We start from the raw sequence: 21,574 nt of genomic DNA on the forward strand, positions 1-21,574 counted from the left end.
GGAGCCTGCCCAGAGCAGTGACCCTGAGCTGCAGTAGTAGCATTAGATTGGCATCTAACAATGGGAGGCTCTTCCATGTTAAGTCTGAACTCTGGAGCTGAACCTGTAGCATCTGAGCTGCCTGCATCCTTGCTGGTGAGGATAAAAGCAAATGCTCTAGGCAATCCCTTACCCTTTCCAGGTTGGCTATATTTGCAGCCTGAGTTTTCACAGCTGTACATCATCATCTCTCTAGCTGGAAAACCAAGGGGCTGGCCTACAAACTGATGCAGATTTCAACAACTACACACAACTTTTACTTTACCTTTTTCAGGGAATGCTTACTTTACCTTTTTCAGGAAACCTCTCTGTGCAGGGGGCCCTGTTCTCTGCTGGCTGTGATCTGCATGTCCTGCAGGAGTGGCTGGCTGTCTCCAAGCACCCTGTGGTTATGACCAATATGCTTCTAATTGTGCCTGGGAAACGCTCAGAATTTAAGCAGTCGTGAGTTCCACGGTCATTCATATTTTATTTTCTGCCTTCCACCATAATAATATGGTACCCAAACTTGGTTTTGACAGGGGGGTCTGTATACACCGGCTTGTCCATGCTGCTCACCGGCAGGGCAAACGCTGCTTCCTGGAATGGTCCCACCATGGAGCCTCTGGTCATCCAGCCCAAGTCTCCCTGCAGGAGGGAACCACCAAGGTTAAGCTGCAGACCTGTCATGGCCGCAGGGCAGTGCTGAGCTAGGAGCAGCCTTACCCCCTGCCTGGCCTTGTCTTCGCTGTACTGCGAGGCTACCTCGCTGAAGCGCACCCCGGCCTTCAGCTTCTCCATGGCTTCCATGGCTTTGCCGTGCTTCTCGCACAAGATGTGCCGGACCTAGGGAGGAGGGAGCCGTGGCGGGTCGCGAGGGCTGCCGGCACTGGGGGCAAGGAGGGGGAACCGGTACCCACCTTCACGGCGCTACCACCGCCCTTTGGGCCCTGGGCCTTGCCCTCGCTGCTCTCACCGCCTGCGAACAACGCCATGAAACCGGGCCAGGCCTCTGAGCGCAGATACCGGCACCAGAGCTGGTCTGCAGGCCTCCCTCCCCCGGCCCCGCTCACCTTTGCCAGCCTTGCCGCCTCCCTTCCCCTTCGGAGCCATCGCCGCAGGACCGCCGCGCTCAACGCCGACCAGCACGCCTTGCGCCGCGACCCTCCCCTGGGCCTTGGGCCCGCCCGTTTCCGCCTGCCCTAGGCCTGCCCCCCAGCCCCTAGGCCTGCCCCCCAACCCCTAGGCCTGCCCCCAGCCCCTAGGCCTGCCCCCTAGGTCTATTCCCCAACCCTTAGGCCTGCCCCCCAGCCCCTAGGCCTGCCCCCAACCCCTAGGCCTGCCCCCAGCCCCTAGGCCTGCGCCGGGTGCTTGGGCCTGCAGGTGGTGCTCTGGTGCCTGCGGCCTTCTCGGTTCCAACTTCCCGGGTGCCGCAGGGTTGGGGTGAAGCACGGAGATATGTTAGAGTTGTTGTTTTTTACCCTCTTTTCTTTTTTTAATTCCTTCTTTTCCTGAGTTTCTCAGCCCAGACCCTAATTTATCGCTGTAATCTGCCGTCCCGTGAGAGGGAAGGGAGCAAGTGCGAGTAACAGGAGGGGTTAAAAGCAAACCACCGAGGAGAGCAGAGGCTCTCAGAGCTCAGCTCCAGCACAGGGCAGGTCCACAGAGGCGGTGCTCCCTGGGAGGGCGCTGGGTGCCCAAACCGCCCCTGTCTCCCGGGGCTGTGCCCCCACTGCTGCTCAGCCCCGGCTCCATTGCTCTGCCCTGCTGCAGGGAGGCTGGGGTACATGGGAGCTTGCAGAAATGTGAGAAGAAATAAACCAGAAGCTTTCCTAACTCTGTTTCTCTGCTAGTTACTGTCTGGCCTTTTCTCACCTGGAGGAAGAGGAGAGATGGTGTTTCTGCTCAGCCCCCACCCCTCTGGCTATCCCTGCCCCACCACTCCTCACTGTGGCTTCTGCTGCAGTTCCAGCACACGGTCTGTGGGGTCCTGCTTGTGCCAGGGGGATGGTGGCAGAACCAGCAGCACAGGCACAGCAGTGGGGTGCAGCCCCGGGCATAGAAACTGGGAAAGTGCAGGAGTCCTGTGGGTGAGGGTCAGAGCACAGCCCTCCACCCCAACAGCTGGCCAGGTCTGGCCAGCAGCTGTAGGAACTCCAGCAATGGAAGCTGTAGATGTCTCCAGGAGGCACAAGACCACCCCGCTTTTGCAGGGCGCTTCAGTCCTATGGTGGAGGTGGGGAGTCTGTGTTTGCACTAAGGGCTGAAGAGCTCTCTGGAATGCAGCATTGTCAGGGGCTTTTGAGGGGCCCGAGGTCACGGCACAGGCTGCAGACAGCAGGCGCCTGCTCCCCGTGCAGCAGGGAGGATGCTTTAGAAGATGAGCAGGAATGGTCTGTGGCTCTTCCAAAGCAACCTCCAGTCCAACCGGCCCCCAGAGTAAATCTCCACGTTTCCAGCTGAACTCAAAACCTGGGACTTTTGCCTGGGAAACTGATGGCACCACATCAAATGAAAATAAAACATCGTCACCACTGTGCATTAGAAAAAGCCGTTTAAAGTACCACATGCCGAGTGACCAAACAGTTTCAAGCTAGCTTTGCTGCAGGTGCTGGAAGGTGTGTTCCCAAGCAGCAGGAGCTGGCGTCCCAGCAGCACAGGAGGTCCCAGGTCCCAGTCTCCCCACTATAGTGCCACATGTCTGCCTCTCCCCTCCTGCCAGCAGCTCACCAGGGACATGGGAGCCTCAGGTCCCAACGCTGCTTCTCTGCTGGCAGCTCTCCCACTGGAGAGGAACCAAAGAGGTTTTGACAAGGAAGAAATGAAAGCACGAAAGAAGCCCCAGCGGGGCAGCCGGGACATTCCTTCTGTAGTGACCTGAGTGCCTAATGCTACTGCCCGCAGCACGGCTCACTGCACCAACCCGAGCCCTTTGTGGCCAGAAGGCTCTGTGCAAGGTTAGGGCTGGCTGTTTGCACCATCTAGCTCAGGGGCAAACTCCATCATGACCCTCCGAGCCAGTGGGTTTGTGGTCTTGAGCAGTTCAGCTGCAGACGGCCGGGTACCGCTGCTAGTTTTACTGCTCTTCTTCTGGAGCAGAGCCTTAAAATCTTCATTCCTGCTGGAGGACTTCCCGGTGCTCACTGTTGCTGCAGGGGACTCGCCGGTAGGTGAGCCTGATGTCTTCACAGGAGAGTGGGAATTGGGCCGGCTGCTAAAGCTGTCACTAGGCTCCTTCCGCCCCAGAACCTTCCTCTTGGACCTAAACACCAAAGAGATGTGTGGTGGGAGCAGTCCCAGGCAGGAGCCGCCACTGCTTTGGATGGGATGATTTCCTACAGTGATGGGAAAGGCAGTGCCTATGGGGTAAAGAGCAGTGCATAAGGGGGGGAGGGGCACGTCACCCACCCAGCTCTGCTGGGGCAGGATGGAGGTGCTCAAAGCCAGGCTGGACAGGGCTTGGAGCAACCTGACCCAGTTGGAGGTGTCCCTGCACATAGCAGGGTGTTGGAGTGGAGGATCTTTAAAACCCCTTCCAACCAAGCCATGCTGTGATTCTGAGTTTAGCATACGTGTGGGCCATCCACAACTCCTCTGGGCAATCTGTTCCAGTGCCTCACCACCCTCACTGTAAAAACTTAATTCCTTACACCCTCATGAGTGCATGAGACAGCAACAACCCCTCCAAGGGTGGGCTTGAGTAGCCGTGCCCACCACAGCACTCTCTCTACCTGTGAATGACGGTGAAGAGATCCTCTGTGGTGCGGGATGCCATGAAGACATCATCGTCTTCCTCAGCAATGGAGTCAGCTGTCTTGTCGCTGGCGAAGCTCTTCTCCTCTGTGCCAGCCTCAGACGTGCTGCCTGCTTGTGGGGAGGAGAAGACAGCCATGAAATGCATGGGATGACGAGAGGGACCCCCCAGCCCCCTTCTCTGCATGGAACGGCAGGCACACACTCACCTTGCTCTGAGGGGGTCTCGACAGCTTGCGCTTTGCCTGGGACCTCAGTGGGCGTTGGGCCGTCAGTGTCAGGTTGGCAGCAGCTGGGCTCTGCATCCAGCGTGATGATGGGGCTGGGGGTGGGCGCTGGGTCCCCCACACCCCCCACCTGCTGCACCGGGGCTGGGGTGAGCGGCAGGTAGAGCACACTGGGCTTCTTGGGCACCGGTGGTGGCACCTTGGCCTTCCTGCGCTCTGCCTCTGGCTGCGGCTTGTCCTCCAGGCTGCCCTGTGAGAGCCGCCGGGGCTGCCCCGGGCCCCTCCACAGATCCCCTTTCCGCAGAACCAAGCTGTCCTTGACGCTGATGCTTGGTGGGGATGTGGGGGGCAGGGGACCCTCCTCCCGCAGGGCTACGGGCTTGGGCAGGATGCATGGGGGCCGCTTGGCCAATGGTGGCTTCTCTGCTACCGGTGGCTTCACTTTCCTCTCTGTCCCTGGGCAGGGGACACGTGGCAGTTCCTCAGCACGCTCCGGGCCGTCAGTGTTGTCCTCTGGCTCGGAGCGGCTGATGGAGCGCAGACGGACAGAGCGCAGGTCGGACTGGGTGACCACGGGCATGATGGGCTGGATGGGACTGGTCTTCTGGACCAGCTTGGTGCCGAAGGTGGAGTCGGAGTGGTGCCGGCTGACCTTTGTCTTCCCCTTCAGGGAGATCTTCAGCCCTGAGTGGTCGAGATGGGCTGGCGGTGTGAGTGGCAGCTCGAAGGACAGCCTGGACTTGGGGCTCCGCTCCATGGGGGATGTGGGGGGCAGTGAGGATTTCCTCTCAGGAACCAGTGGCCTTACCCGCACCTGGTGTGGTGAGTGCCCGAGGATGGCTGAGGTGGGGACGGTGGGTGTGGGGGTTTCTGACTGGCTGGAATACCCACTGGATGGGGACATCAGCCCCGTGGGCCTGCCAGGGGAGGAGGTTTTGAGGTCAGCCTCTGCTGAGAGCTGGGAGGGTGTTGTGGCCCTGGAGACAGAGGGAGACATGAGGGACTCTGAGCTGCCCCGTGCCTTCACACACTCAATGGCTGTAGTCCCTGTGGCTGTGCTGGAGCCGGAGAGGGACCGGTAGGGCTCACCACTCTTCCAGTCTGCCAGGTACCACTGGTGGGGGGCAGCTGGGCTATCAGGCTCTCTGCCTTGGGGGTCTGCATGCACCACCCGGTGCCCAGCGGGCTCCAGCGGGATGCAAAGGCTCTTGGGTCTCTGATCATGAGGCAGCCCCAGGGCAGCTGGGCTGTCCTGCCCTTCCTTGATCAGTGATACACTGCGGGTGGGTGGCGAGGGCTTCTTCTTGGCCTTCTTGAGGGAGATGCTTTTGGAGCGCCGCCGCCGCTGCCCATCCGGCTCTGGCCCTAGCGAGATGTTATCAGTGCTGGTGCTGCCCTCGGAGCCGGCACTGGGGTAGCCCAGGGCACAGTTGGTGCTGCCCCGCCGGGCTTCAGCATAAGCAATGTCCACAGAGCAGAGGGACCCTGAGTCAGTGGGCACTGACAGCGAGCGCTCGCGGAAGCGGCACCCTCCCCGCTCCACCCCCAGGCGCGATGGTTCTGGTGCAGGCTCCAGCTCTTTGTTTGTGGGTGAAAAGTTCACCCTGGCTTCTTGGCCATCACATCTCCGGATGCTCCCAGAGCCAGGAGGAGATTCAGACGTTGTGGCGGAGAAGGAGCCAGGCCCAGTGCTCCCGGCGTGCTCCTCCTGGGTGATGAAGAAGGAGGCGGCCCGCTCGGTGCTGGTGGGTGAGCCCATGGCAGAGCTGCCAGGTGAGACCTCCTGGCCGGCAGCAGGGCTGGGGGTGGCAGTGTATCCGAAGGAGTTGGCGCCCCAGGGTGGTGGAAAAGAGGAGCCTTGTGGTCCGTTGCAGGTGCTGGGGGCAGACACGTTGTCCATGGGGGATGGTGGTGGGCAGCAGCGTGCCTGCAGCGTGCCCCCAAGGTCACTGAAGGTCTTCCTCAGTGGGGCAGAGAGCGGCTGGTGGGGGCTGGTCTGCTGGCAGGGCTTCCTCCCACCCGTGGTCTCAAAGCTGCAGGACAGGGACTCGGCGATGGGTGGGTGTGTGGTGTGCGCAGGGCCGTTGGTGCTGCCTGTGGGGACAAATGTGGGGTGAGCGTGGGCTGGCACTGCCCTGGGCATTGCAGCCACCATCCTTCCCTATTGGGTGTAGGATGGTTCCCACCCCATGGCCCAGCTCTGGGTTGCATTCCTTGCCTGCATGTGCAGCGTGCCCTAGCTGGCTGCAAGAGAAGGGCTGACCCCAGATGTTCTCTACTGAGTGGGCAACACTCAGCTGGGTACAGTTCCAGCCTGGTTAGCACCCGTGCTGGGATTTGAGATGTGCTATCAAGTGTGTGGACAGTTTAACCAGGGTGGGAGTCTCCATGCAAGAGGCAGTACCCCCATAGGGACCAAAGTGCTGCCCCAGTGCTGTTCTGTGGTGGGCATCACACCCTGGGCCAGGAGGGATGAGATGGCTCGCAGCCCCTCGTCATCTCTGAGCAGCCCAGCGGGAAGGGGCCCAGGGATCCCACACACAGCCAGACAGGAACTCAGGGCTGTGACCAGCTGAACTCTGAGTAACTCCACAGGAGGAGTCTCACTTGGGGTCCTGTCCACAGTGGCTGGCCACTATCACAGGGAAAACCTTCCTCCTACCCAGTGTGGACTTCCCTTGGTGCTGTGGTTTCTCTACTTCCAGTCCCTCTATGTACTTAAGAAGAACCTTTCCTGGGGTCATCACCGAGATGCCCCAGAGCCGGAATGGATGCTGTACTGATGGGATCAAGCACTGCTTCATGGCCATGCCAGGGATGCTCTAAGCACCCTCATTACAGTGGCATGGGGTCAGCCTACTGCCTGTGAGGGAGGGCACAGGGCCAGGTTGGATTCTCAGCATCCTTCGCTCCTTTTAAGCATCTTGGACCCTGACTTGGGGTGTGGGAGTGTCCCCCAACACACGCCAGCTCCAGTGCCAGGCCAGTGTCACCAGCACACCCAGGACCCCACGAGGGCACGGGGTCTGCCTGGTGGCCTTCACATCCCCACGGCCGGGGTGTCCCAGCCCCCCGAGGTGGCTGTGCAGGTGCAAAGAGCTGCGCGGTTCTTGCTGTCACCTTGGTCTCGCACGGACATGTTAGGGAATCCAATAATGGTCCGTCTACGCCGCAGGGTGGACTTGGGGTTCATCGCGGTCTCTGTGTTAAACAGGGAGTGACGAGCACTCGCGTGCCTAGCAAAGTGCTGCCCTGTAGCCAAAACAAACACGCCGTACCGTATTGCTGCTGCCAGTGGGACACGGCCACCTGTGGCACCACGGCTGTACCCCAGCTTGTTAAAGTGAGGGTGGGTGGCAGGGGTGGAGGACGTGGTGAGCCATGTGCTGTGAGATGTGGTGGGTGGTGCTGGCTGCAGGAACACAGAGCTGCTGCGATGGAGGCGGGATGCATGGAATGATGAGAGGTGGTGGCCTTAAGCTGTGTCAGGGGAGGGTCAGGTTGGGGATTAGTACAAATTTCTTCTCTGAAAGAGTGATAATGCACTGGCACAGGATGCCCAGGGAGGTGTGTGGGGAGATGGGGGGGTCATCGCTCTTAGAGGCATTTGAGAGCTGTGGGGATGTGGCACTGAGGGACACAGTCAGAGGCTGTATTTGTCCATGGGGGGCCTGGGAGCTGCAGCCCTGTGAGAACAGACGGATGGATGGATGGACAGACGGAGCGCGGTGTGAGCCAAGGTGACAACAGTACCGGCTGGTAGGGCAGCACGGCACAAACAAGAGACCGGCTGGTGGCGCGGATCGGACACACGGAGCTGCAGATGGCAGGAGAGATGGCAGGGAATGACGCACACGAGCATGCCGCTGCTGTCCCCTGCTGTCCCCACGTGGCCGGCGGGGACACGGGCTCTCAGCCTGCCCTCCCACCACCCAGCATCCCGATGGGAGCATCCTTCCCAGGTGCCAGCTCAGCTCTATCACCTCTCCCCCAGCCACCAAGCGTGGGTGCTGCCTTACCCGAGACATTGATGGGGACCATGTTGGTCTGCACAGAGCAGAACTGGTGCCGCTGCTTCTCCTCCACGGTGGGCAGGGGGAAGGCTCTGGGCCAGGCTGTCTGCTTGTCGGGGGTGGTGGGGAGGCTCAGGGAGGTGTCGGGCGGTCTCACACCCAGCGTGCTGGCACTGCTGCTCTCCTCCTCATCCACTCGCCGGCTTGGGGGCTGCAGGGAAAAGCATGAATAACCCCGGTGGGACAGAAAGGGCCACCCCCCATCTTGCTGTGCAATGCAGTGCCGATGTATCATCCCCAGCTGATGTCCTGCCACCCCACAGAGCGCTCAGGCACAAAGGTGCATCCCCACCGCGGCCCTGGGACTCACCATAAGCACAAACTCGAGGCGCTTGGAGGGCAGGGGCTGGGGTGAGGGCTCCGTGGGGGTTCTGGGGGATGGGTGTCCGGTGGCGCGGAAGGTCTGCCCAGTCACTCTGCTCTCAGCATACTGCTCCTCATACTCCTCTGCAAGGGAAGCAGATGGTAGGACCCTGCTCCAGCCACTGATGTCTGTCCCTGGGCTGTGTCTAGCCGTCCTGCTCGAGATGCAGGAAGGGGAGTGCAGAGCCCTGCAGCAGGGCCAGGGCTGGGAACACTGCAGCTCCCAGGGGGCTGCGAGCCTGGCTGGGGATGGCCAGCGCTCCCCATCTCCCGTGTCCTGTGATTGTTGAGCTAATTAGCACTGGTCGTTACAGCCTATTGCGGAAACCAGCTCTACTTGGGCTGCCATAATGAGATTACGAGCTGGGGGAAGGCCAGGCTGCTGATCTAATCGATGCCTGTAAAGCATCTGATCTGAGGCCGCGTGACGTCGCAATGGAGAAATTGGGAGGAAACAAGATCAGCACCCACGCTGATTCCATTAGCCGGCCCCACGCTCCTCGTGGGCAGCCCCAGGCACAGCTCTAGGCCACAGTGGCTTAGTTGGGTGCGGGGATTTGGGGGCAGAGCAGAGGATGGGCTGCTGGAGGCTGGGACCTCACAGCTCTGCAAGGTGCACAGAGCAGCTCGGTGATGCCCTCAGTGCAGCAGACCCGGAGCTGTACCCAGCAATGCCCAGTACCTTGCAATATGCTCTGCAGGTTGAGCTGAGCCTCCTGATGCAGCTGCTCCATGCCGGGCGGGCGGCCGGCGGCCAGGAAGACGTTCACTGGCTGCTGCCATGATAGCTTGGTGGGGGCGGCTTTCTTGCTCTCCAAGTCCAGGTTAGAAGTGGCTGTGAGCAGGAGGGAGCAGAATAAGAGGGAAGTGAGGGACTGTGCTTCCTGCAAGTGCTGCTGAGGGTTTGGGGCTGGTGCTGAGCCAGCACAGCGCACCCATCCCATCCATCCATCCCTGCAGCAACATGGGGATGGGGATGTGGCTGTGTCATTGCAGGAGCAGAGCCCGTTGCTGCTGCAGACGCTGGACACGCTTCTGTGGGCGGCCAGAGCCAGGCAGGGAGCAGAGAGAAATTGAGGAAGGAAGAAATCAACCCACCGCCCTGGGTGATTGCACAGCTGCTGTCGGGCGCAGGAAGGGCAGTGGTGAAGCAACCTCCTTGCTGTAGGAGAGCAGAAACCACAGCCTAAAGGAAGGGTACAAGGGGACACGGTGCTGTTTGTAGCACTTCATCCACCAGCATCGCCCGAGAGTAACTCACGTTGGCAGGAAAGGGTGGGAAGGGGCTGCGGGCTGCTGGGTGGCCCCAGGGTGCAGGCAGTGCACACCCAGCCCTGCTTCCTGCGTGGCAAACGCTTCCTCTCATCCCTGCACTGAGGGTGCTGTCCCCAGCGAGAGCCTCAGCACCCTCAACCCCACCCCGGCATGCAGAGCAAGCAGCTCTGCGGCTTTGCTGAAGGATGACTGCACCACGGCAGCCCCAGTGCCCAGCACCTCCCTGCTGCATTTCCCCTTCTGCTTCGTTCCAGCCCTTTGCAGCCATTAGGGCCACCAGCATCCCAGGCTGCGTGCCCCCAGCATCACCCCAGCTTCTTCTCTACCCCCAGCCCCCTGCACGACGCCCAGCATCCGAAAGCAGCGTGCCTGCTCCCTAGCCTAGTTACTTTTATAATTTTTGTTACCATAACGACGTGCCTTAACACAAGCCTTTCTTTTTTTTTCTTTCTTTTTTTTTTTTTTTTCCTTTTCTCCTTCCCTTTAAATAATTTGACTTGTTTCCATATCAACCAAGAGGTTTCGGGGTGTGCGCATGCAAATCGTGCTGAGCTTTGCCCAGCTGCAGGACCCCATCCCAGAGGGGGCACACAGGGCAGCACCGTGCCCAGAGCAGCAATCGGCCAGGGATGGCATTTCTCTGCCCCAAGTGAGCACAGCTCCCTGTTTTCCAGCAGGAACATGGTTGTTCCTCCTAGAAGATGCCCACAGACAACAAGGGTGCTGCAGAGCTGATGGCACAGGGAGCACACGCTGTGCACAGAGCAAGCTCAGGGTATCACCCCACTGGCAGACCGGACAGCACCTACACAGGGACTCGGGGAACCCCATCCAGCACAATCCTCCTCCCCACGCCCTCCTCCACCACATCCTGCCCCGAGCAGAGCACCTTACCTCCACCTTGGCCCCCTCGGCACCCCTGGGGGCCCACCGTGCCGCTGAAGCCCAGTGGGCAAACGGCAGCACTGAAACCTGGAACCACCCTTGAGCAAAGCGGAAGCACAGCTGGGCAGCGTTGGGGGGGGGGGGGGTGACAGCCAGCCCCGGGCTCTGACACCATGACACCCCGCCTGCACGAGGAGCACCCCTTGGGCCAGGAGTGAATGTAATGCCGTGGTGCTTTGGGTGGTGCTCCTTGGAGCGGGTGCTCAGAGTGTTGGGCATCATGCTGTGGCTCTGCTGTATGGCACGAGGAGCCAGCAGCACCATCCCTCTGGACTCCTGAGAGTGCTCAGCTCCATCATGCATCCCTGACACATGCCTCACAGCTGGGGGAAGCCAAGGGAGGGTCACCCAAGGGGGGCACGATGTCTCCCAGCGTTCTCTCACACCTGCGGGCAGCTCTGCCCCACACCTCAGGGCAAGGGCAGCATCTGTGTGCATGGCCACGCAGCAGCACCACGATGTCGGGGACAGTTTGCAGAGAGCGTGAGCAAGTGTTCAGGCTCAGGATGATGTGGAGATGGAGGTGTGAGGTGTGGGGCTGTAGCCACAAGGAGTTTGCCCCCAGCTTAGGACCAGCATCGAGCACGAACTGGGCTTTGCTCTCCCCCAGCACCACGCAATATGGGGCACAATGTACGCACCCACCCTCAGCATCTCCAATCCACCCCGCTCCACGCCAGCAGCCGCATTTACCTACTGCCCAGGCACCCCGAATCCACAGGGAGATGTTTGACAGAGCCATTGAGAGCCACTTCGTTTCGGGATGAAGCTACGGTGAGATGATGCCGCCAAACTTCCCCTTCTCAAGCACTCCCAAAGCAAGCAGGGAGCGCCAGCACTGCAAAGGTACCCCAGAAGTGATGGAACAGCAGCAGCAGAGGCAGCGTTAGCTGAGCGGCCATGGCAACAGGCACTGGCACAGCAGCATCCAGCCCTGGTGAACCGGGCTGCAAATCTTGAAGCTCAAAGCAATCCCAACAGTGACCCAAACTCCATCATGCTGCAGTGCCGGCAATGCTCTGTAATGCTTTGAGTGAGAGCCCCAACACGGCGCAGTGTGTGGCGCGATGACATTCCCTATGGGCTGGAGCCAGAGTGCACGCTGCTCCTCAGCGAATGGAGAGGAAGAGCAAATAGTAAGCTGTGGGAGCTGGCAGCTACCATGCAAAGTGCCTCCTGTCCCACCTCGCCCCATGCTGGACTCAGAGCTGCCTGGCCAGCAGCCCCGCAGAGACACAGCAGCACTGTGCATTGTATAGCATTCCCATAGAGCAGTGCCCCACTGAACACCCATGTGCCCCACACCAGGACAGAATGTGTGGGGTGGGGTGTGCCCAAGGGAAAGAACACCCCACAGATATTGTGCCACAGGGTGAGATCATAGGGGCTGCAGGCTGCTAGGTGGGTGCCCACACTGCAACCCCTCACCTGCACCTCCTGCAGGGCTGCGATGCACAACAACAGCAGCAGCAGCCTGCTCCTGCAGATCTGGGCTTTCCTTATCCTCCCTGTTTCACACGCTGTCAGCTGATTTTGCACTGACAGCAGACAGCAGCGCTGCAGGAGCTGTTGGGGTGGGTGGGTTAGCAGCCGAGGGGGTCACCCAGCGTGCAGGGGAAGGCTGCATTGCGTGAGAGAGCACCAGCAGCAGAGCAGGAAACACCACCGTCCTTCAGTAGGGTTCAGAGTGAACACTGTGCCAAAGCCCTGAGGTGCCATCAGGCGAAACAGACACAAACCCATTTCTCTAACTAGATCCCTCCTTTACCTCACATAGGGCAGGAGCAGAGGGGTCCCCAGTGGGGATGGGTGGGGGGTCCCTCCTTCCCAGCTCTGTGGGGGGGCACACAGGGGTGCCGTGCTGCTTTGGGAACAGTCACCACAGCAACCAGCTGTCACTCGTGCAGCGACAGGCAGGCGCAGGGACACGGCAAGCAGGGACATGGGGTGGAAGCCGACAGGGTCTGTCTGCATGGAGGCTGTGGCCCCGCACTGGGAGCGGACGATCGCAGGAAAGTGCCGTTTCCCCCATGCCCTGCTGCATTTGCACTCCACGGGGCCGGGACAATGCGAGGAAGTGGCTGAGAGGGGAGCGCGGCCAGGCCTCGGGACAAAGGGGCCCGAGAGCTGAAAGCAGCCACAGCGGAGCGGCTGGGAGCTCGGCACGGCTGCGGCTTCGTTGCAGTGAGGACGGCCCGGCTGGGCAGGGAACAGAAAGCGGGGCACGCACTGCAGCCACGCTGGGGAAGGGAGGATGGGACCTGCACCGACGCCGTGTCCCAGAGCTCTGTGTCCCCACGCCTGAGCTGCCACCCGATCCCTGCAGCCGTGCGCCTTACCTGCGCGCTGCCACCGTGCGAGGAGCCACTCCGCCTTGGCCATGGCTGCACAGCAAAGCGCACGGTGAGGAGCGGGCTGCTTCCACCTGCCCCGTTCGCGGCCCGGAGCAAAAGGAAACGGCCAGGAACTGGCTGCTTGAGTCAGCTCCCGCCGCCCACTGTACGGCCCCGGCCCCTCTTCCTTCCCATAGCGCCGCTTTCGGAATGCGGTCAGTTTTTCACGCCGGGCGCTGCAGGAGTCCCCTGAGCCACGAGGGACCACTTTCCACGCACCCCGGGGATCCGTGTGCCTTAGCCAGTTGTTCCCAGGGGAGCGAGCCCCGTGGGAGCCAAGATGGGAGCAGTGATGGGAACGTAGCCCTGGAGTGCTGGGGACAGGCAGCCTTGCACCTGCCACTGCTGCAGACCCCGGAGTTGTAGAGCTCAGGGACGGGACACAGCAGATGAGATCAGAGCACATTTTCCCCAGGCACTGGCAGCTCTGGCAGCATTTGCACATGGCCCTGATGGATGGGGCCAAGCAGAGCTGCTCCAGCACGCAGCCTGGGGGAGCTGGCAGCAGATTTCCCCTGGCCCTTATCTGGCATGTCAGAACACCTCCTTAGCATCCACCACTGACAGCTTTCTGAAACACAGCGACCCGAAAGCCCCCACCCCACGGGCAATAGGGCAGTGCCAACATGTTGGCCAAGTGGGAGCTCCACTATGGCTTTGCCAACCCTGCCTTCCCAGGAGGGCCCCGACGCTGCACCTCATAGCACAGCATCCTTCACCCCTCGCATCCCAGGCTCTCTTTGCCCCATTTCATTCCACTGCGACACCCGTTGCAATGGCAGCTGCAAAATGGTACGGAGACAGGCTGTACTTCCACCCCCTCTGTCCGCTCATTATTAAGCTGTGACAGTCGCTGGGGCTGTGACAATCACTCCACATTTTCATGTGGCTCCCTAGCAATAGAATGGGTTCCCCACTGCACCCTTTACTGCTCCTGAGCCTGCAGGCAATGGATCCTGCACAGCCTCGGAGCACTGCCAGCCCTCCTGCCCTGTGTTTTCAGCATTCCCAGGTGCTGGGATGAGGTACTGGGAAGGATAAGCTTCTCGGAGTCTGGAAGGGTTGTGGAACTGCCCAGGCCAGCCATGTGGGGACAGAGGGGTGACCAGGCAGGTCCTGCCTGTTAGACCCATCTATTTCAAGGGCAGCTATGCTCGGTTGCCCCCATGCTCCCCCCAGACGCCCTGTGCAGATTTGCTGGGTGTTCTGCCTGCCTTATGGTGTGAGACCCAACCAGACACCCAACACCCTCATGGGCGGTGAGAGAAGGGAGCTGTGGGTACCAGGAGCTGTGCAGGAATAGGCTCCCCACCTGGGTAGGACCCAGCTCAGGAGCCAGTGAGTGTAGGCCTCTGCCACACAGATGGCTCCTGTAATTTGGGGCTGGCTCCTTGCAACTTGGGGCTCACTCCTTGCAATGTGGGGCTCACCCCTTGCAATTCGGGGCTGGCTCCTTGCAATTCAGGGCTGGCTCCTTGCAATTCGAGGCTCACAGCCTGCAATTTGGGGCTGACTCCACTCAATTCAGGCTTTGCTCCTTGCAACCCAGACCTTGCTCCCCGCTCCCAGGCCACACACCGACACCTGCTCCACACCCCGCAGCTCGGTACCGGCAGACACACGGCCCCATCTCTCCCCGTCCCCTGCAGCCTCAGCTGGAGGTGACCTCACCCGCGTCCTCCAAGCGACCCACAGGGACCAGCCGCCCGCGGCACAGCACGAGCCGCCCCCTCCCCGCCTCCGTCCCACCCCGCTCCGGGGGTCATCGCTCCCGGGGACCCCGTCCCATCCCCCGATACCTGTTGCTGCGCGCATCCTGCCCCGCCGCTGGCTGCGCGGCGCCTTCCGCTGCGCGTTGCCCATCCTCCGGCGCGGCTCGGCCGGCCCCGATGCTCAGAGCCCCGCCGCCCCCGGGCCGCTCCCCGCCGGCTCCATACCTCCCCCGCCGCGCCGCGCCGCCGGGAGCGGGCAGCAGAAGGAGGAGGAGGAGGAGTCGAGCCGGGCCGAGCCGGGCCGGGCCGCACCGCACCGCGCCACGCCGAGCGCCCGCCGCATCCGCACGGCCCGCCCGCCCCCCCTGGGCCCGCCCGCCGCGGGGCTGAATGGGTGGGGGCACGGGGGGTGGGGTCACCCCGGTGGCAAGGGGTTGGGCGGGGGAAGAGCCGGGGGTCCCCCTGCACCGCAATCCGCACCACGGCGTGTAGGGTGGTCGTGGGTGGCAGCTCCCGAAGGCAGCCAGGGCACCCCAGGGTGCGGTGGGAGCTGGGAGAGTGCGGTGGGGGCTGCTCTTGGGGTGGGTAAAGCCGGTAGGAGCCATGGGGATGTGGTCTGTGGTTCGTGGGTGGTGGCGTCTGGGGGGTGCGGTGGGAGGAACGGGGAGCACTCCGTGTGCCAGGCTGGGTGTCACTGTCCACAACTGGGTGCTGCTGTCCCAGATGATGCAATGGGACCTGGCTGGCACGTGTCCCTTCGCACCCAGAAGACAGTGGCACCCAGAAGCACCAGGGTCACCCTGCTCCATCCCAGGCCATCCTCCATCCCAGGTCATCAGTGCTGGAGCATCCTTCACCCAGCAAAGCTCAGCATCCACGGAGCGACAGAAAGGACCAGAAAGCGACGGGAGGTTGTTATGGCAACAGCCACAAATTGGATCAGTACTCTCTGTGAGGAGCAGCAGCACGAGTGCTGCAAGGAGCAGGTGGGTGTGACAGCTGCGGCGGTGCGGGGGCACAGCTGTGCCACCCCCGGATTGGGGCAGAGAGCCCCCGCCTCGCCCAGGCAAAGCCAGGCTCTGCAATGGCTGCAGAAATGCCATCCCCGTGTGTATTTTCTCCTGCTGTGATGCGCAGCCCGGCCAGCAGAGCACTGCGATCTTGTAGCCCCCATCCCGCGCAGGGATCCCTGTGTGCTGCACCTCTGCTTCCAAAGCAGCCCCCAGCTGGAGGAGAAAGCTGCTCCTTTGAAGCGGCCATCCACACCAAGTGGCCCAGCTGATTATTTTCCGGCCAAGAAACAGCGTTTAAAAAAAAATATAATAATAATAATAACGAGAGGCTGGGATGAGCTCATTGGAGAACAATGGCTCAGGGCCCGAGCCAAGGACGGGGGGAGCGGGACCTGGGCCCTGTACTGCCCCGTGCAGCCCAAAGCAGTGTGGGTGGCTGTGGGCTGCTGGGGGGGAGGGTCTGGAGCCCTGTGCCCGCGCCCCACTGCTCGCCCCACTGAAGGTGACCCCCAAGCGGCCCCTGGCACCGCTCTGCTCTCCGATCCCAAAACGCGAGCTGAGGCTGTCGTGCCACCTCGTGTCCCCTCTGGGTTCTGCATTCCTGGGATTCCTCCCGCGTAGCAGCGCCAGTTTCCTCGCTCCTCAACCCGGCTCCCCCCCTGCCCTCCCCCCCGCCAAGTGCCAGGAGTGCAGGACCAGCTGTGAGCTCTCTGCTGCCCGTGCAGGAATATGCAGCCCACACGGGGACAACGGGTACCCCAGCGGCAGGCACCCCAAAAACTGCACCTACATCCTCTGCCACCAGAGCTGCTTCCAGCCTGAGAAAAGTGAGCACAACCGAATGCCACCCGGCCAGGTGCCACATGCTGCCGTGTCCTCCCCACGACACTGAGCCCATGGAGGAGGATGTGGTGGCAGTGACCCTGCTGGGCTGCAGGACATGGCACTGGCACACTGTCCTCAGTGGCACAGCACCGCTGCCTGATCCCACCCGGAGCCCCCACCCCGCAGCCAGGAATGTAGCAGCGAGGTGAGGGTATGGGGGCACCTCCCCTCCCAATGGAGTCTCCAGGCAGAGCTGCAGGCAGGAGGAGGAAGCACCCAGCGCTGGGGACGCCCTGCGCTCCCTGTCCTCACCCTGCAGAGCTGCCGGACCCTCCCCAGAGTGGAGGATAGAGCTACATACCCAGCTCGGCCTCCTCTTCCTCTCCCAACGGGGCTGGGGGCCGGGGAGGCTGAGTGCTGCGCCGTGCCCCGTGTCCTCATGGCACCGCAGCCCCCAGGGGGGTGAGCTGGCTGACGGCAGCGGGGCAAACTCGGCCGCTAACTCGCTCCAGCTTCGCCGGGAGAAAGGCTGCGTGGAAATGCTTCTCCCACCCCAGCCCAGGCCCTTCTTAAAGACGCAGCTGCACTTCCCCGCTGCAGACGCATGCCACGGCGCAGCCATGGAGACGGAGCGAGGACGGAGTGTCCCATCGGCCCCCCACGGCCCTTCATCGGGACCCCCGAGCAGGGATGTGTATGTGGGGAGAAGAGATGACCCTGCTCACCCTGCAGAGTGCTATGGGCAGAGCCTCCCCTCCTCGTTAGTTAATGAGGATCAGGCGGCTGGCCGAAGGGCTTTCCTCCAGGCTGCAGCCCGTGGCTCCCATGGGGTCTCATGGTGACGTTCCTTGCCCTACCCTTTGTCCCCACTCTTTGGGGTTCATCTATGGGGTGATGGTGCTCTCCTCCCCAAGGAGCTGCAGCATGGATCCCTGCATGGGCAAGAGGGAATCCTGCCTCCCTGCCCTCATCTGCTGCCACTGCTTCGCCCTTTTGCAGGTGAGCAGCCACCTGGAGCCACCGAGCAGCTCCCACCAGCACCAATCCTCTGTTACCTTCTGGCTGCTTCCAGCCAGGCAGACATGGGGCGCCCACACCCCACCCCAGAGCTCAGCAGAGCCATGGAAAGAGGGTTTTCAAATATCCAAACACAAAGTGCAAGTGCAGTTTGCAAGTTGCAAATCTGCATTAGCTTCACCTCCCTCTCACCGTTCTGCTCACTGCAGCCAGCAGTCCCCATGTGCAGGTCAGGTGAGCACAGAACAACTGAGGTGCACTGCATGAGGGGATAAACCATTGGGGTGCAGGTGAACCTGGTGTGCCTCTGGTGCTGCCAAGAGCACATCCAAACCGACATGGCACAGAGCTGGTCTGTGGGATCGTATGGAGGAAACCCAGTTCCTTTGCATCACCATGAGTGCTGTCCTGCAGCCAAACCTCAGCTCCCCCCCCACCCCCAGCCCTTCCCAGCCCCTCTGTGTCCTTGCAGCCCACGCACAGCTGATGGCCAGGACCACCCAGGGCACTGCTGGCTGCCAGCACAGGGCTGAGCACTGCAGGGTGGACACCTGGATGTGCCCGGTGCCACTGGGTGCCAGGGAGCACTGGTGCTCCCTGTGGGCTGCTGTGCTTCATTGCTACAGCAATCAGCAATTACCCTGGCAGCAGCCCTGGTAAGAGGTCCCTGGTAAGAGGTCCCTGCAGCCGGAAAACAGTTTGCCAGAATGAGCTCTGTTTGTACATGAAAGTGAACGCATCCTTCAGACTGCTTAAGATGATGCAAACCTCTTTGGAGACCCAGCTGAAACAGAGCCATGTTCCTGTGCACCTTGGCCGCTCTCAGAGCCAGCACGGGGCTGGAGGTGCTGCGTGCCTGTACGGAGCAGCACTGTTGCAGAAATGCCGGCAGAACCTCGGGGAGAACCTTAGGGCTGGAGGACGAGTGGGCACCGGGACGGCACCGACCCCTTGTGCCTTCTTGCCTTTGGAACGAGCAGCTCCCAGGAGAGGCGCAGCACAGCGTTCCATCCCCGCAGCTCTGTGGGCACAATGCCTTCATACCTCCCGGCGCCAGGCCCTGTTGTATTCAGCACTGAGGTTTATTTTGGGAGCAGCCGGGCCCCGAGGGGCTGAGCAGGGAGCACAGCTCATGTCCCCGCTGCCACCACCCAAGGGACACGTCCCCGCCATTGGGCAGCCGGGCTGCACATCCCTCCACTCTCACACGATGGCCAATGGATGAATAAGGGCTGAGGAATCCAGCAGCCCCCTGCTTCCAAGAGTGGAAACAGCCCCGCTGTCTCTTCAGATGAAGTGATGTGGGAACATCCAGGATGCTCCAACCAGGGAACCATCCTGGGGAAGGGTGACGCTGGCACCTGGCCCTCTTTGTCTGCCCCATGCTGGGGTGCAGGAGGGCTGCAGGAAGGCTGCCCTGGGGCACGTGGTGCTGGTTGATTCCCTGCTCCATCCCCCATGGATGAGACGTTGGGTTTGTTCCACTCTAAGAGGAGAAATGTGGATCATCTTCAAGAAATGGAAAAAGGGGGGGAAAAACCCCATCCCATCCTGACAGCTCCCCACCCAGGGACTCTGCACAAAGCAGCCCTGGGCTGTCCCTGCAGGGATGGGGCTGGCAGGGTTTGCACCCTCCGGACACGTGCACCGATCTCCCCAGGGGCAGCAGATGGTGGAGCACTTGGAAAAACAAACATCGTTTGAAGCAGCACTCAGAAGTGCACTCACCCCCCTGGGCTGCAGAACGGCAGTGGTGGATGGATGGGAGCGGGCAGTGCTGCCCTATGGGGTGGTGGGAACACAATGAGCGTGAGGTCTCTGCCATCCACTGACCAGTCTCAGGGAGGAAAGGTGAGATTTGGGTCTGTGTGCACCTCCAGATAAGCTGTTGATGCTGATGCACGCCCACATGTTCACATCTCCAGTGAGATATTGGAAGGGGACTGTCCTGACCACTGCCTGCGTCCACGGTGCCAGCATCCATCACAGTGGCACAAAGCCCCTGTGGCCACAGAGTGTCCCCAACCTGCCGGCCAGGTGGGACCATCTGGTCACTATCACTGCCAGCTCCTCCTCCTGGGGACGGTGACATCGCTGGGCTCAGCCCGGGTGATCTCAGTGCCTCCTGCTCCCCATATTCCTCTCCAGCCAAGGCAGAGACCACAGGAGCCTCTTCTTCCTCTGATGGTTTCTCCTCCCAGCCGTGGCTCAGCGTGCAGCCATGCCATGAAGCTCCAGCACTCATTTCCCACGGCTCCGCGCAGACGGGGCAGCACTTACAGACAGCACAGATTTTACTGGGGGCCTGAGAAATGAGCTGTGCTTCTGGGGAAAACGTGCCGCAACAACATCCCCCTTCTCCCCCTCTACCCTCCTCTTCCTTTCCTCCCCCCCCGCCCCCCCCTCCATCCAACCCTCCCAAAGCGTTTTAAAATAAACTTTTCTAAACAAATCCAAAATGAGCTTATTTTAAGCTCCTCCGAAGCAGGCTGCCTGCTTCTGACCCGGTGATGAAACCGCTGCCAAACAGAAGGGCTTGAAAAGGGAAACGAAAGCGGTTCGGGCAAAAACAAACCCCTCCCGCTGCCAGGAGCGGGCAGCACGCTGCGGCCACGGGCTGTCACCTCGGCTGTGCCAAACACGAGTGGAAGCTGCTGTAAGGGATACAAGGATGGAGGCGAGGATCTGCTCAGCCCCACGTCGCCTCTTTCCCGAGGAGGCTGCAATAGAACAGCCTCGGGAAGACGGGATGCAGCGCGAACCTCAGCTGTCAGCCTGGGAGCTGCCCGCTGCAGGGGGGAGAATCACGGCCGGGTAGAGCGCGGCGCTGCCGCTGAGCTTCCCCGACGTCACCCTGGTACAGCACTCTGTCCCCAAGCAGGTGCCGCCCCGGATGCGGAGGTGACACGGAGTCCACCCCAACGGGCACCGAAACGCGGACAGCCCCGTCAGCTCCTTACCTGGCCGTCCCCGCAGCAGCTCCTGCAGGCGGGAGGCCCTGCGGTGCAGCCGCCCGGTGCGGCGCCCCAAAGCCTCGACGTGTCCCTCGATGTCCCCCAGCAAGGCGAGCGAATGGCCGCAGAGCTCGGCGAGCTGCCGGAGCAGGGTGAGAGCCGCCAGGCTGCAGACGTCCCGCAGCTCGGACAGCGGCACGGCGCGGCTCGGCCGGGCCACTACGGTTCGCTTGTAGAACGGCATGGCACGGCACGGCACGGCACGGCACGGCACGGCTTGGCCGGCCCCGCTTCCCCAGCCCCAAGCCTGCTCGGGCTCTGGGCCGGCCGATGGGGGGAGGAGGAGGAGGAGGAGGAAGAAGAGGAGGGAGGGGCGGCCGCGCTCGGGGATGCTCGGGGAGCCCCCGGTTGTTCCCTGCAAACCTTCCCGCGGGTCCCCTCTAACCAGCACACACCAAAGCAAATATTTGTGTTGGCCCAGGAGCAGAAATTCTCCTCTTTGAAGCCGTCCCCCGCCCGCCCCGGGGTGCTGCTCTCCGAGAGCTGCGGGCTCTGTGCGTCGGGAGCCTCGGGGCAGCGCCGCTGGGACGTGCTGTGATGGAAGGGCAGAGCCCCACGGGCAGCGATGGGCACCTGGAGTGGGATTTCTTTGCAGCCCCCAAGGCTTCTGCTCCTTCACACGGCTCTCTGGACTTTAACGCTTCATTTATGGCCGTGAGGGTCCTGTGCACCTCTCCCCTACCCACACACCCCGTGTGCAACCCCAGTGACAGCCCCGATCGGGCTTCCCACAGCTTTGTTTGCCCTCTTCATGCTGGGATTTTTTTTATCTCCTCCTTCAGGAGAAAGCAAAGTGCATTGGCAGCATGTCCGTACGGCTGCGTCCTTGTGGGGTCACGGCTGTAAAGCACAGCTCAAGGGCAGCACGGACCGGATTTCTATGCATCCCAAAAGCTGAGAAGAGCCCAGCATCATTGCTGGGGGGAGGGGACGGCTGCAGTGAGCA

At 61.6% G+C, this 21,574-nt stretch overlaps 2 protein-coding genes across 9 annotated transcripts; both read right to left on the bottom strand.

Annotated features, from left to right (window-relative positions):
* Nucleotides 1-484: 484 nt before the first annotated feature.
* PIN4 (peptidylprolyl cis/trans isomerase, NIMA-interacting 4) lies at nucleotides 485-1,226 on the bottom strand. The gene is made up of 4 exons (XM_015860061.2): nucleotides 1,092-1,226; nucleotides 939-997; nucleotides 745-864; nucleotides 485-666 (listed from the first exon to the last, which is right to left on the bottom strand). Exons 1-4 carry the CDS (start codon nucleotides 1,129-1,131, stop codon nucleotides 508-510), a joined length of 378 nt encoding a protein of 125 aa, XP_015715547.1. The 5' UTR covers nucleotides 1,132-1,226; the 3' UTR covers nucleotides 485-507.
* Nucleotides 1,227-2,555: 1,329 nt separating this feature from the next.
* Nucleotides 2,556-20,857, bottom strand: NHSL2 (NHS like 2). 8 transcript variants are annotated; one of them, XM_015860211.2, is made up of 8 exons: nucleotides 20,575-20,857; nucleotides 9,117-9,269; nucleotides 8,382-8,518; nucleotides 8,018-8,222; nucleotides 7,119-7,250; nucleotides 3,981-6,092; nucleotides 3,750-3,882; nucleotides 2,556-3,280 (listed from the first exon to the last, which is right to left on the bottom strand). In XM_015860211.2, the coding sequence occupies exons 1-8, from the start codon at nucleotides 20,810-20,812 to the stop codon at nucleotides 2,977-2,979; spliced, it is 3,414 nt and encodes a 1,137-aa protein (XP_015715697.1). In that variant the 5' UTR covers nucleotides 20,813-20,857; the 3' UTR covers nucleotides 2,556-2,976. The 8 variants fall into 8 exon arrangements, with proteins under 8 accessions (XP_015715697.1, XP_015715701.1, XP_015715699.1 ...); XM_015860215.2 differs by lacking the exon at nucleotides 20,575-20,857 and adding an exon at nucleotides 16,959-18,124; XM_015860213.2 differs by lacking the exon at nucleotides 20,575-20,857 and adding an exon at nucleotides 14,847-14,968.
* Nucleotides 20,858-21,574: the final 717 nt, after the last annotated feature.

Source organism: Coturnix japonica, chromosome 4 (genome assembly GCF_001577835.2).
Source record: "Coturnix japonica isolate 7356 chromosome 4, Coturnix japonica 2.1, whole genome shotgun sequence".
Lineage (NCBI taxonomy): Eukaryota > Metazoa > Chordata > Aves > Galliformes > Phasianidae > Coturnix > Coturnix japonica.

Excerpts from the sequence above, each read along its gene's own strand:
- NHSL2 (XM_015860208.2), bottom strand. The coding sequence starts at position 13,492 with ATGTGCAAATGCTGCCAGAGCTGCCAGTGCCTGGGGAAAATGTGCTCT. Across the intron at positions 8,223-8,381 it reads GCCTCGAGTTTGTGCTTATG|CCCCCAAGCCGGCGAGTGGA; the intron begins GTGAGTCCCAGG and ends TTTTCCCTGCAG. Across the intron at positions 6,093-7,118 it reads CATGTCCGTGCGAGACCAAG|GCAGCACCAACGGCCCTGCG; the intron begins GTGACAGCAAGA and ends TTGTCCCCACAG.
- PIN4 (XM_015860061.2), bottom strand. The coding sequence starts at position 1,131 with ATGGCTCCGAAGGGGAAGGGAGGCGGCAAGGCTGGCAAAG. Across the intron at positions 998-1,091 it reads AGGCGGCAAGGCTGGCAAAG|GCGGTGAGAGCAGCGAGGGC; the intron begins GTGAGCGGGGCC and ends CGTTGTTCGCAG. Across the intron at positions 667-744 it reads AAGACAAGGCCAGGCAGGGG|GGAGACTTGGGCTGGATGAC; the intron begins GTAAGGCTGCTC and ends TCCCTCCTGCAG.